The sequence below is a fragment of the Phodopus roborovskii genome, unplaced genomic scaffold, assembly GCF_943737965.1.
Source record: "Phodopus roborovskii unplaced genomic scaffold, PHOROB, whole genome shotgun sequence".
Lineage (NCBI taxonomy): Eukaryota > Metazoa > Chordata > Mammalia > Rodentia > Cricetidae > Phodopus > Phodopus roborovskii.
Genome location: NW_026126558.1, coordinates 23,274,656 through 23,288,324, shown reverse-complemented (window position 1 = coordinate 23,288,324; position 13,669 = coordinate 23,274,656). Strand labels below are relative to the sequence as shown.

Below are 13,669 nucleotides of genomic sequence, written 5' to 3'. Positions count from 1 at the left end.
AAGGAAACAGAACCCACAGAAGCCCTGGAGCCTCAGTCAGGAGACCTGTGGTCCACCCACACACTCAGCTTACTGGGAGAAGTCAAGATACGAAGGCTTGGGAAAGCCCGATGACTGCTCTACGACCAAGCAGGGCAAAAGTGCGAGCAACATGCCCCAAAGAGGATATCAGATGCTTTGGTGGGCCTACTGGGCACTTGAGGCCACTGCCTTGGAACAAAGCTTCCTTCCAGCTGATAGCAATTCTCCCAGATGATACAGGTTAACCACAGTTTCTGTCAGTGGGCATGTAGGCCACAGGCAGGTGTTATACACTGGGGAAGACCCCTGTTAGAGGCTCATTCGTTTAAAAACAAGGGCATTTAAGGTCCACCTGAAGATGTCCCAGAGACCAAGCTTACCCTCTTAAAAACAACTTTCCCAACTTCTCTTCCAGGGCTGACTCTCCTATGGGAAAACATCATGGAATAGGCCAGATAAAAGTCTCCTCCAAGGCAAAAAACAGAAAACAAAACCCTGAATACAAGCTCTATCCCAAGTCACACAGCAAGTTAATGGCTAGGCCTGGCAAGAATGGCATACTAAATGTGTTAGCACTATAAAATTGAGCTGGGTCACCTTAAGACCATATGCTATCAGTCTACTTCACTTTGACTCCCTGCACTGTGCCAGGCAATCACATCTATTGTCACCACCTGTCCTCTCAGCACCACTATCTCTCCATCCATGTAGCTTCTTCCTGGCACTGGACTCAGCCAAGGTTCTTCAGCCTTGATTCCCATCCCTAGTTTTTCCCTCAAACACCTTTCTCCTCAGCCACTCCTTGGGTCATGAGCCGCCGCGCCCCCCCGCAGCACAGAGCCCAAAGGAAAGCTTCACACTTGAATGATCTGCTAGGGTAGTGGAAGAGAAGGAACAGCTAAAGAACAGGAGCTAAGTTAGTCAGATATGAGAAAAGGAACTGCTGAGGGCTGAACACTATCAGTGGCCACATTAAAGCCAAGAGTGACCACAGCCAGGGACTTGTGGAGTGACAGAACGTCTAGAAAATGACTGCAGGCTTGAGTGATAGGGGAGGTGATGGAAAAGGATGAGGAATGTGAAAACAGGTGCCATGAAGTTTGTTTTTAAGGGTGGATATGAAAGGGAAGGGAATAACACAGAAGTAAAGAGTGGGAAAAGGAGGGTGGAACAGTCTCAGGGAGTGGGATGCAGATGCAGTGTTGGAAGGTATACTAGCTTCTGATTATTTTGTAGAGGAGTAAGTGGGCCATCTGCCCAGAGATGAGGAGGCTAGAGGCAGGAGAGGAATGATGTTTAGGATGGGGAAGGGTCATCCTACTCTTGATGGGAGTTGCAGGTTGATGAGTAGGGACAGCAAAAAGTTGCTGGGCAGAAACAAGCTAAGGCTAGCTGAGTAGGTAAGCATATATGTCTGTTAGCAAGAGTGACACTCCCCACACCCCACCAAACAGCTGGCTTCTCCAGCTTTGCTCCAAGCCGTGGAGGTAGAGGGAGGATAGCGCTAGGCTGGAGGCTCTGGGATTCCTCCAGAGTTGGGGGACTGCCAGTCGGGTGGGACCATGAGACGGGCAGCCAACAGAGTTGCAAATGTTGGCAGAAGACAGCTCAAATGATAGGCCAGGGAATCTCAGCTAGGAGGTAGGGAAATGAAGACAGAGGGATAGGAGGGAAGGAAGCAAGGTCTGGTGTCCTGTTGAATCTAGAATCCAGGCCCTACAAGGGACTGAAAGCGGACTGGAGAGCCTGAGGGCTGTGGGTGGAGGATGGCTGCCTGAACTAGCAATTTCAGGAGTGTAGTAGCTCCAGGTGGTGACACAGCAGTCATCAGTGAGAGGTGGCTGATGTGGAGTAGAAGAGCAGGTATTGGAGATGAAAGGGTCAAGGACAAGCAGCCACAGGCTCAGACTAGCCAACACATGGCTGCTGAGCTATTCCTGAGTGGGGGTAGATGGGAAGGCTATAAGCCACAATCGCCCATGAATGGAAGAGGCACGGAAGTGGTGGATTCAGACAGCTTGCCACAGGATAACACTTGGCTGCTTTAAGCACAGTTGGTTCTTGGAGCCAACCTCCAGCAAAGAGCTGGCAGCTGCTCTGTCTCAGTCACACTCAGAGCCCTCTCCAGTTTCAGGGCCTGGCAGGCTGACCAAAACAGGCCAAGGTAGATGCACAGGCAGGTGGGCAAGTTGGCAGCAATACGGATAATATCTACTCTGACCACTGGCATAGGGTCAAGCTTCCTCCAGCCAACCTAACTGGCAAGATCAGAACATTCACCAGGAAGCTGAAGGAGCCTTGTGCAAACAAGTTTAAGGTGAAGGCTGAGCTCTGGCAATAAATTCAGTTTCCTGGTATGTCCTCGGCTCTGGCCTTGGGGCAAGGGATACAGGCCAAGGCTTGGGGTTAAGTGACAGATGGTAGAGTGATGTGTGACACACACACAAAGTGGCAGCACATGATACACTCCATCTGCCCTGTCCCACTAGGCCCACATTGGCATACCCTGACAAGGAGAAAGATGGTTTGAGCATAAGCCCATCTAGGACTCCCCAGCAAAGAGATACCTGGGGGAAAAGGCTTGCTTTCCAGCTTATAGGAGTTCTCTGCACCTTCCAAGTGCCCGAGCCTTTACCTGAGGATGGAGCTCTCTGCCTAAATACCCCATTTGAGTAGATGGATTTTGTGCAAGTGGCTGCTCTTGGCTGAGAAGGAGAGTCAGGCTGGGCAGTCAGTATATAACCCTGTCTCTGAAGAAACAAATGGAGTAATGTGTCTGGTCCCAAGCAAGAGGGTAGGGAATGGGAAAAACAAGACACTCAGAAGAATATGGGGATACATTTCCTAACAACACAAACTGCACAGCACACTCAGAGGCTGGCAATGATCATACTTTAGCTCACCACTTGAATGAGGCAGCCACTGGTCTAGAGCCATTCTTTATCTGCTAGGTCCTAGGTCATTCCTTCAGAGGCAGTCTCTCTATCTTTTAGGGTCCCAGGTACATAAGACTAGCCCAAGTAGCCTCTTCTAGTCCTGAAGTCCAGGGTCTTCTCTGTTTAGTTTCTCTAAAAGCTTGGTATAGGCAGAGCTCCATCCAAGGGTCCCACAATGAGGAAGTTTAATGCAACCAAGGGTTGTTACAAACATGGGGAACTACCCACTTTAGCTCCTGTGAAGGAGGGCAAGGAATTCAGCCTCCTTAAACTCAAACCCATTCATTCCCAGTCTTTCTGACCTGTTAGAGAAGATGGAAAACATGCCTCAGCCTAAGGACCATATGGCCCATCCCAGACTCTTCAGAGTTTTGTCTACACCTGGACCTTTAAGGCTAGCATAAGGGGAGTAGGGGGGAACTAATGAGTGTTTGATGCAGGTGCTGTAGAATAAGTGAATAGGGGGACTCTGATTTTCCCAGCTTTTGTGATTTTAACACCTCCACAACAGTGATGGGACAGGAAGAGATTGGTAACACAACTCTATGACCTGGAGAGCAGGGTTGTGAACAACCAACCTAGTTATACCACTTAAAGACAGCTGATAGAATATGACTTGCCCCTACCCCAGTCTATTATTCCTCACACAGTAGCCATTAAAGCCTGACAGAGCTGCCATCTGGTCAGCTGACAGAGGCATAATAGCTGCCGACCTAGACTATCCTGGTGTTAACTTTTGCAGGTATATAGCTACCCCGACCAGCACTATGGGTTCACTCACGTAATGAAGTCCAGGAAGCTGGCAAGTGGCTCATAGGCATGGTTTCTCATGTGGCGAAACTCTACTACCATCTTCTCCTTGAGCTTGTCATCGATGACTGACACTGTCAGAGGTGATGCTTCATTGGCCAGGAAGTTGCCATAATCTGTACTCTGAAGGTGCAGCTTCAAGTCTGAAATCCAAGGGTAGATGGAAATAGCTAGGCTTTCTGAACCTTATCCAGTGCCTTAAGTTTCCATCCCTAACCAATTCTGGGTTTAGCTCCTCCCAAGGAATTGCATCCTGCTGCCACCCTAACTTTGATCTCCCTATTGGCTCAGTGCCAGTTTACAAAGTAGCCAGGCTAAGGTCTAGATTCTCCTAGGAAGAGAAGCTAGCATACTGAGACCAAGAGTACAAACATAAATAGAATAATAATTGTACACCAAGATGATAAGGTTGGGAAACCTCAACATGATGTGTCATCTGCAATCTGTAGCTTTTTGAGACCCTGTCTCAGAAAAGAATATAACATGGGCTCTGCTCTCTAAGGGCATTCGGACTGGAGGGGCAAAAGATTCAGACATGAGGTACATTAAAAAAAGAAATACCTAAAGTTGTCAGGGGTAGAGGAGAGAAACAGCACAAAAAATATGGCAGAGAAGAACATGTTGGGTTGGGATATACAGCAAAGGGTAGGTACTAGGAAGCATGAAGGTAACAACCAGGACACAGAGAGACTGAAAGGGGACTTGAGGGGTAAATGTGTGGCCTGGGGATGGGCTTCCCTTAGCAGTGGCTGGAGGCAGATAGACTAATACTAAAGAGTTCTCTTGAGCTTTTAGAGACACAGCTGATAGACTATGACTTGCCCCCACCCCAGTCTATTATTCCTCACACAGTAGCCAGTGATTATGTTATCTTTGCAGGGCTAAACTTGGGGCTTCGTATACACTAGGCAAGTATTATATCACTGAAGTATAGTCTTAGTTTTTTTCTGTTATTTTACTCTTTTATATGTGTGTTTATGTGTGTATGGTTGTAGAGGACAGAGGAAAACCTTGGCTATCATTTTTCAGGCTCAATCTTTTGTTTTAGACAGGGTCGTTCCGTGGCTTGGATCCTAATAAAGTAGCCTAGACTAGCTGACTTATAGGGATCTACCTGTCTTGCCTCCTTTCTCACTTACAGAAAATATGTAGCCCTAGCTGGCCTGGAACTAACTATGTAGACCTGGTTGGTCTAGAAATTACAGAGATCCTCCTGCTTCTGCCTCCTGAGTGCTGGGATTAAAGGTGTGTGCCATAATGCCAAACACCATTGAGACTTTCTTTTATTTTGTTTTGGGGACAGGGTTCTCTGTGAAACAGCCCAGGCTATCCTGGAACTCACTTTGCAGACCAGCCAGGTCTACATAGTTAGTCCCAGGCCAGCCAGGGCTACATAATTAGACTCTGTCTCTAAATGAACAAATGAACAACAAAGAATGTCCAACTTTCAGTCAAGCATGCAAAAAAGGAAATGGAAGAGCAAATGTGGGAGCTGGAGAGATGATTCAGTAGTTAAGAGCATTGACTGCTCTTCCAGAGGACCTGAGTTCAATTCCCAGCACCCACATGGCAGCTCACAGCTCCAGTTCCAATGCACATGAAATAAAATAAATTATTTAAAAAAAAAAAGAGTAGCCAGTAGCTATCTTTTAGTGATGTGTGCATATGTTCAATGAAGTTGGTTAGTAGCTCAGCTAGCAGAGGTCCAGTATAAAACTAGGTATGACGGCACATGTCTATAATACCAGCATTTGGGAGCAGAAGTAGGAGGATCAGTTGCTCAAGTGCCCAAACTTCTACTAAGAGAAACTCCAGAGCTGACAGCAGCTAGATTGGTATTCTGATTCAGACCATCAGCTAGGCCAAACTGTTCATTTAATCCATGCAGCCACTATAGCCAACCTAAAGCTCTCTTCAAGTCAAAAGACTTTCTCTTCAGCTCACAGCTTGAGTCTAGAGATCAAGACAGACGCACAGGACTCAATCCTCTTACTGGAGTGCCTCCTTGTCAGTGGTCCCCCTGGTTCCTAGGGTAGCAAGCCTAGCCTCAAACCACAGTCAATCTTCCTGACCCCACAAGCCAAAGCATTAGGATCCAGGCCTCTGCACATTCTGCCCTTCTGCACACAGACATATCCTCTGGGAGGATTCCCTAGGCAAGTTGTCACTTTCCACTGGGGATCCTGATAAGCTCTCCAATAGCATGAAACTTCCTCTGTCCCAGACTCTGCCTTGCATCACATGGCTTCTCCAGGAAGGCTAGCTCAGCAAATTCCCCACTACCAAACACTTCCTTCTCTTAAACAACTAGTGGCTCTTCATCAAAGACCTGGTACTCTCATGCGCGTTTTCACCTTAGAAGACCTGGAAACACACAGGACATACAGTGGTCTCATTCCCATGCCAGGAGCAATCTTTGTGCTGGCCTTTCCAGCCATGTCCATTTCATAGGCTTATCAATAAAAAGCCTCAAGGAACCAGAACCTTGTCTAGAGTCTCACAGTCAGGTTCTAGATAGGCTAGGATATTGTGCAGGCCTACTAGATGCTGTCAGTCCCCACCTCAGGCTTCTGTTGTTCTCCTCTGAGCCTCCTTGACCACATTCTTCCATATTCCTTGTATAGGGCAGGCCTTGTGTAGGTATGGAACCAGCTGCCCAAATAGCCTTTAGACCCAGAAGAGTCACCCAGTAGCAAAGAAACTGGCTTGCAGGCCACCTGGACACTCACTGCCCACCTGGCAATAGCAGGCATAGTCCTACATTATCATGACTCAGTGACAAATCCCTCTAGTGACATCAACCATTAATTACTACAGAAGCTAGAAATGAATGTTTGTGACTTAGAAGGGCAAAACTGGGGTTCTCTCCTTTGTATAGCCCTGCCCCTGGGACTTCACAGAGGCTACAGAACAAACACCACTGAGCCTCCATGGCTGCATTCTGCTGACACTGCATATGGGGAAGCCATGGCTCTGAGCACTGATGGAATGCTGGCGGCTGGGTGGTTTCTGCTAGAATTTGTCAGATCAGAGCAAACCCAGGAGACTACTGAGAATCCTGCCCGAGGCTGGAAGAGTCTGCCTTACCAGGAAACTCATTTTTAAAAGCCCCCAGAGACAATGTCAATGGGCTGTTCCAGACCACTTTCTCTGGCTAAGACCCACATTTTCCTGTGACCCAAGGAAAAGGGACAGCCTGCCAGCCAAAAAGGCAACTTGGAGGGAGGCAGGCAGGCTGATCCCTCAGCTCGCCCACGAGGGGACCACACAGGGCTTCTAAACCAGTTCTGACCCTGCTGGAGAAACCTGGCACCCAGACACAGTGGCTGGCAGCCCCAAGCCCTTCAGACAGGCCTGGCGAGGGCTAGGACAAGCTGGGTTAGGACACTCTCTCCTCAGCTTCCTGCTCTCTGAAGACTGGAGGAGAGGATATAACTGGGGATAGGATCCAAGTACAGGAGAAGCCTGGAACTTATAGATGCTTTGTGGGAGACCAAGCCACCAGGCCCTAGCCCAACCCCTTAAGGGCACCCGAGGACAACAGGGGCTAGCTCTGCTGTTAAGATCTGGGCTCAGCAGCCTAATAGCAAGGATCACTGATAGCCCTTGAGAGGACCATGCATGCCTCATCTGAGGTATGAGCTGTATTCTAGTTATAGCAGACTCTGAGGACAACTCTGGTAAACCCACAAGCCCAGCTGTCCTCCCTAAATTCTATCAGTGGCCCAGCAGCAGTAGAGTCTGGCCAAAGTAACAGAATTCCTCAGAGGCTGATTACCAAGTTCAGGAAGATGCTATTGCTATCAGGACGTTCATGCTTTAGTGTGAACTAAACCCTAGCTAAGAGGAAGCAGACTAATTCAATTTCTCTGTTCCTGGTCTTCACTAAAAAGCCTGGGCTTGCTGCTCTGTACCCCAGGCCCCCAGGACCATCCCAGACCTCCTATGCTTCCTAAGTTCTTGCCTCATATATTCTGGCAACTGTCCTCCACTAGTACCATCTCCAAGTGCCATGCAGGCTTCCTGCTCTACTCCTCAGCTCTCAGTCCCCAAGTCCACTCTCCACACCAACCCCAGAGTGAAGTCATCCATCTCTAGTATTGTCACTATCACCTTTACTCAAGAGGCTTTGTGGCCCTGAAGCTTCAGCTCTGTTTGCCCAACAGCCCAATCTTACACTCCTTTTGCCCTTGACTCTCTGATTTAACAGTGCTACTTTTCTGACAACTGTCCCTTCATATTATCTAAGCTCCCAGCAAATGCTCTAGGGAAGTCCATAGGCAACCCTATTAAGAAGCCCTTAAAGTAGAGGAAACAGACCTGTTTCCACAAGCCCAGCCAGGAAGACTGAAGAAGGAAGATATATCCCAAGCCTAGAAACTAACAGCCAATGCCCTCCCTCTTCTACAGGGCAGCTTCTGTCATCATGAGGCTATGTGTCAAGGCCACCATCCCAGCTCCAGCAGAGCTCTTTGGAGGATATACCATAGACCAATACCTGCCTGGCATGGCTATTTGGCTTATAAGCCTGTACCAGCTTCAGGCTAGACTCATAGCTTCTATCTGTCCTGAAAACCCCCTTACTTATCATTCCTAATCCCCAGTCTCCTTTGATCACGACCTTTCACTAGGAAGGCTCTAGCCCCTGTTGACACTAATGACTTTACTGATTGACTCCAGGCTCCCTAATAATACAGTGGCATCCCCCTGCCCTGACACCAACCTGACTAGTGTTCTCTGCTTTGTACGGTAAAGCATTAGCTTGGCAGTGACTCAACCAGGTTGTGTGAGGTGGAGCTAAGCAACCCTGAAGAGGGTCTTTCAGGTCATTCAGCTGGCTCCCAGGGGCAGGCAGCACAGGGCCTCTCCAGCCCTTTAGCCCCTATAGCAGTTCTCCAAGTAGCTAGGTAGGCAGGAAAACAGCGTCATGGCCTATGCCAAAGAGATGGGCCCCCATGCTCTAAGGGACCAACACACTAAACAGGGTGGCCCAGTTCTACATTTATCCATGGCCTCATGGTCCAAAGAGGGGTCTGGCTGGCCAGCTGGCCAAAGCAAAGTGTAAGAGGACAGTATGTTCCCAGACTTCACTTCTGCTTTTCCAGAGGTTACTCAACGTTGCTCTCCTGGGGAGCTCAGGAGTTTTCAGGAATTGTATGAAACCAGATGCTAGAACATGTTTCATAGAGCCTAATGTGCCAACCCTGCAATGGTGGCTAAGCCATGGGCCTGTTCTACTTTGAAAGAACAAGAATCCCCTTCCAATGTTATTACTTCCAAAGGTTCAAAATGAGAAAATGCAGGATGGACAGATATGGACAGATGGCCAATCTGGTGATGAAATAGTTTGTGCCACCCTGACACTTCTAGGTGAATATGCTGTGCCAAAACCTCCTCTCTAGGCTCAGGGGAGTTTCTCAGACTCATGTCAGCTCTAAAGCAGATGTGTGCACTGGCTGGCTGGATCTACAGGGTCAGAGTGCCACATCTGGAATACAAGCGTGGGAGCCTTTGCATGGGAACCATTAACCCTGGGTTTACCTAAGGCCTTAGCACAGACTGAGACTCCTCTTCACTTCTGCCTTTGAGCCTCCACTATGGCCTATTGAAGACACTCTGAAAACCCTCAGGTTAATGCCAACTGAGCATCTCTGTGTTCTAACTCTTCCTATCAAATGCCAGCTTTCTCCCTCCCCACATATTACCTGCTCTTCCTTACCACTCCTAGAGTGTTCAAGAGTCCCTTATCCTGACCAGTGAAGGCATACCCTTTCTTCAATAGCTGGTTTATGATATAGCTCTAGTTCCTTCTACAGACCCACTTTGCCAAACCATTGGTTTCAAAACCTCTGTCTCTCTCTCTCTCTGTCTCTCTCTCTCTCTCTCTCTCTCTCTCTCTCTGTGTGTGTGTGTGTGTGTGTGTGTGTGTGTGTGTGTGTGTGTGTGTGTTTAAATAGGAGTCTCTGTGTAACTCAGGATGGCCTCAAACTTAAAATCCTCCTGCCTCTGTCTCTAAGTGCTAGGATTATAGGCATGTCTACCACCATGTCTAGCTCAAGATGAGAGAAAAATCTGAGCTTTGGAGCCATAAAAATGGAGGTTCAAATCTTGTCCTGCAACTTGGTCCTGAGTACTTTATAGGACATCTCTATGTACAGGCTCCTGGCTGGCTGCCCAGCACTTGCACTGGGTGTCCAGCCCTACCCTCCAGGGCACCTGTACAGACATCAAATTGAAAGTAATGGCATAAAGAGAGACATCAACAGATTACATTACAGACCATCTTTTCTAGCAGACAGGACTCCACACAAAGCTTCCTAACAAGCATTCTCAGCCCAATAGTCTCCACTTCAGCTGAAGCTCAAACTGCCCTATTCAGCCCCATCAATAATTTTCCTCTCCTTTCCATGGTCTGTCTATAACGTCTTTCCATGGGCTCTAGCATGCCCTCCATGTCCTTGCCTATGGGAATCCCTATACTCTGTAAGTATGCAAACACACCAGTCCTACTAGAGATGAAAGAATAGGGCTGGCTCAAGACTTAGGATGCCTGTACCAAAGTCCATGCATTACTTCCCTACCAACAAGATCATACAGAGCTCTGAGCAGCCCAGAGATCTAGACAGAGGGTATGATCCAACTTTGCCCCATACATTACACCCTGGGCTACTCTGAGCTATAGTCCCAGAATCTTTGGAACAAATAGGAGGTTAGAGTAGCCAAGTGCAGCTCCTGCTCCATGGAAGAAAGCTCTGGAACCTGGCAGGCCAGCAGAACCTAGAGTCTATGGCTGGCACAGCCACACACAGTTATTAGGTTTCAGATGTTGTGAGGCAGGGCTCCTTCAGGGAATGGACATGCAGTTCTTCCTCCATGGTCTCTGAACCTGAATTTTATTTCATGCTGGAGGCTTTTAAGTTAAGATAAGGCATTGACAGCAGGGGGTGGAACTAACTCATGGAGGTGGTCCAGCTGACACTGGTGCCATTACACACCAACCTCAAACATGGGGAGATCACTCCCCATGTCCAAGAGTCATCAGGATGTCTGCTCCAGGTTAGCCACCCCACTCCCAGCTCTGGGACAGGTGGCAGGTGGCAGCAGAGTCACATTTAATTACCCACATGATCTTAGGAACATCCCGTCCCTGTAGCTGGGACAATGAAAGCATCTCTCATAACCCATGAGGAAGGGTGGCAGTCAGGCAATGGCTTCATGTGCCAAAGGGAGGGGCAGAACTAGTTACTGCTGCACCCAGGGCAAGTTCCAAGAAGATCTCCTCTACCTGAGTGGTAATTCAACTGGACAGTCTTCACCAGGCTATCCCTCCTTAGTCCTAAGGCTTCAAACAACTGGTATGACCAAAAAAGACACAGGGCTTCCAGGGTAGCTTCCTTGTGTTCCCCAACCATAATCTAGCCTGACAATTGAGGGATCTTACCCTGGGAGTGTGTGTGTGTGTGGGGGGGTGTCATACATCTTCTGCTGCTACCATAAACTTTGGCCTTATGCAAACTTTCTTCTCCAGATTTGCTACTACAATTGTAAAATCTGCAAATTGGAGTAATCTGGGACTGTAAGGAAAACTGTTTTGCATTTCTCAAAGATGTGAATCTGTCTGGGTGTGAGTAAGAGAGGTAAAGTGGTCTCACTTGGTTAGGTGCCAGGTAGCCAAATGAAGGCCTTCAGTAGCAATGAGCTGTGCTCAAATGCTGGCTCATGTCCATGTCTAGGTCTTGGGTTTGCTGGACTATTGCAACTGAGTGATCCAGTCAGTTCTTGATGCTGGGCTCCTGTTCCACACACAGACCTCTGGAAGAAGGACATGAAGGAAAGCGAAGGCTTGCTCAGATGGAAAAGAGCAGTTCTGGAGGATCTCTGTGAGACTACACAAAGATCCTGGTAGGAGAGCTTGCCAATTGTGCTCAGAGACAGTACAAAGGAGAGACATGGGCTGGAGAGATGACTCAGCCATTAAAGGCTAGGCTCACAACCAAAGGAGAGACATAAGAAACATTTAGTTTGCTTTGGCCTCAACCTTATAGAGAGGCTAAAAGGATCAAGCCTCACTCATATACATGAAGACACATTGCCTTCAGTGTAAAACTCCATACCTTAGAGCTCAAGGAAACTAACTGCTCAGAGCAGCCCAGGCCAAGGGCACACCATACACATGTCTTGCAGAGCCAAGACACTTGGACCAGGAAAGAAGGTGGCAACATCCAGCAATAACCATCCAGGCTGGTCCAGTTAAGTACCCTGCACTCACCCTGACTTTAGTTTATCCCCAGTAACTCCACTCAAAGACACAATAGACATGTGTGGGGCAGTAATAAAAAGCTACACTGGATGTGATCAGCACTGTGGTCCCAGACTGGCCCCTGACAGGGCAGTGGTTCCATGCTTGGGGAGCTTTATAGTTTAAAAGGTAGGTCCAATAGTCCAGCAGTTAAAAACAGTTGTTGCAGAAAAACTCCAGCTGCTGGGGGTCCTGGCTCCTTTGGACTCTATGGGTACCTGGAAACACATCCACAGACACCCTTATACCCTTATACACTCTCACATTCTCTCTCTCTCTCTCTCTCTCTCTCTCTCTCTCTCTCTCTCTCTCTCTCTCTCTCTCTCTCCCTCTCTTTCTCTCCCAAATTAAAAACATAAACATTTTAAATGAAACAAAAGCTAAATCTAAATGATGGAAGGTACTGCAGGATGTGGAAAGCATATACAGTCTTGGCAAGGACTGAAAGGTCTTCCAAGACTCTCTGTTCCCCTAGACCTGCCCATGTGCAATGTAGTTTGAAACAGTAGATGGAGAAAATGAATGAGCTGCCACATGTGACCTGGAAGCCTCAGGGTCCTGTGCAGTCGATCATGGATTGCATCTCACCTAAATTCCTCAACTCCTAACTCATTAACTCTAATCTAGATTCCTTGTGGCAAGGCCTTAGGGATTGGCAAGGGCCCCAGAAGCAGGGATTCTTTCCACTAACTACCCCTTACTGAGTCAGAGGCTAGATATACACAGGTGTAGCCCAGGGAGCCTTGAATAAACAAATTAAAAAGTGAATGAAGGAAAAAAGTGAGAGTTAGAGTTATTAGACATGGAGACAGATCAGATGTTAGGAGACCATGTGTAAGTTCTTGGGCTTTATCTGAAACCTAAATTCCCAGATAAAATAAGAGGTTGGATAAGTTATCCCCAGGAGCCTGTCTAGCTCTACCATATTCTAGCCAGGTCAAGCCCAGGTCATTTCTGACACCCTGTAACACAACCTTTGAAGGTCACTCAGAGGCTTAGGTTAAATTGGTGGCCTAGGCACCAGCAAACAGCCTTAACAGGATTACTGGCAGATGCAGGAAAGACACTAGGAGAGTTAAAGCCCTCAGAGTTCAGACAGCAACAAGACAAAAGACTCCTCAGAAAAGGAGCCTCGTATACTGACAAAATAAGAAGTCTCGGCTGAGATCAAGGCCTGAATCCATTCCCTGAAATTCAAGGCAGGTGACCTTGGCTAGACCAGAACTGGCCAGGGAAACAGTGTCCAGCGATCAGTCAGGGCTTTCCCTCCCAGACTCCTTCACTTGCTGAAAGTATGTCTGTCTGTCTTAAGATGATCAGTCCAGTCCAGGCCCCTGAGCATATCTCTACAATCTATTAGGGCAGTTACAGGATGCTGGGTATGGATAAGTGGAAAAGGCATCCAGGTTTTGAAATAGTAGTCTAGCTAAAGTGATCTGTCATTTTTCTGTCTCTTAATGTGGGAGGGGGAAGACAAAGGAAGTCAGCCTTGGAATACTGGCTGAGGCAGAAGCAGTGACCTCAATGGGAAAGCACCCAAATGAGAGCAGAGGGTGAGGAAGAAGAGTTGTCAGTCACCTGTTAACGGCCCCAGCCTTGGCAG

At 47.9% G+C, this 13,669-nt stretch overlaps 1 protein-coding gene across 2 annotated transcripts in view; it reads right to left on the bottom strand.

Annotated features, from left to right (window-relative positions):
* Positions 1–13,669, bottom strand: part of Atp6v0d1 (ATPase H+ transporting V0 subunit d1) — a 42,074-nt gene that overhangs the window by 10,264 nt on the left and 18,141 nt on the right. For both annotated transcript variants that reach the window (XM_051201693.1, XM_051201692.1), the window contains exon 2: positions 3,739–3,910. In XM_051201693.1, the coding sequence (XP_051057650.1) occupies positions 3,739–3,910 (172 nt within the window). The remainder of the gene's footprint in view (positions 1–3,738; positions 3,911–13,669) is intronic.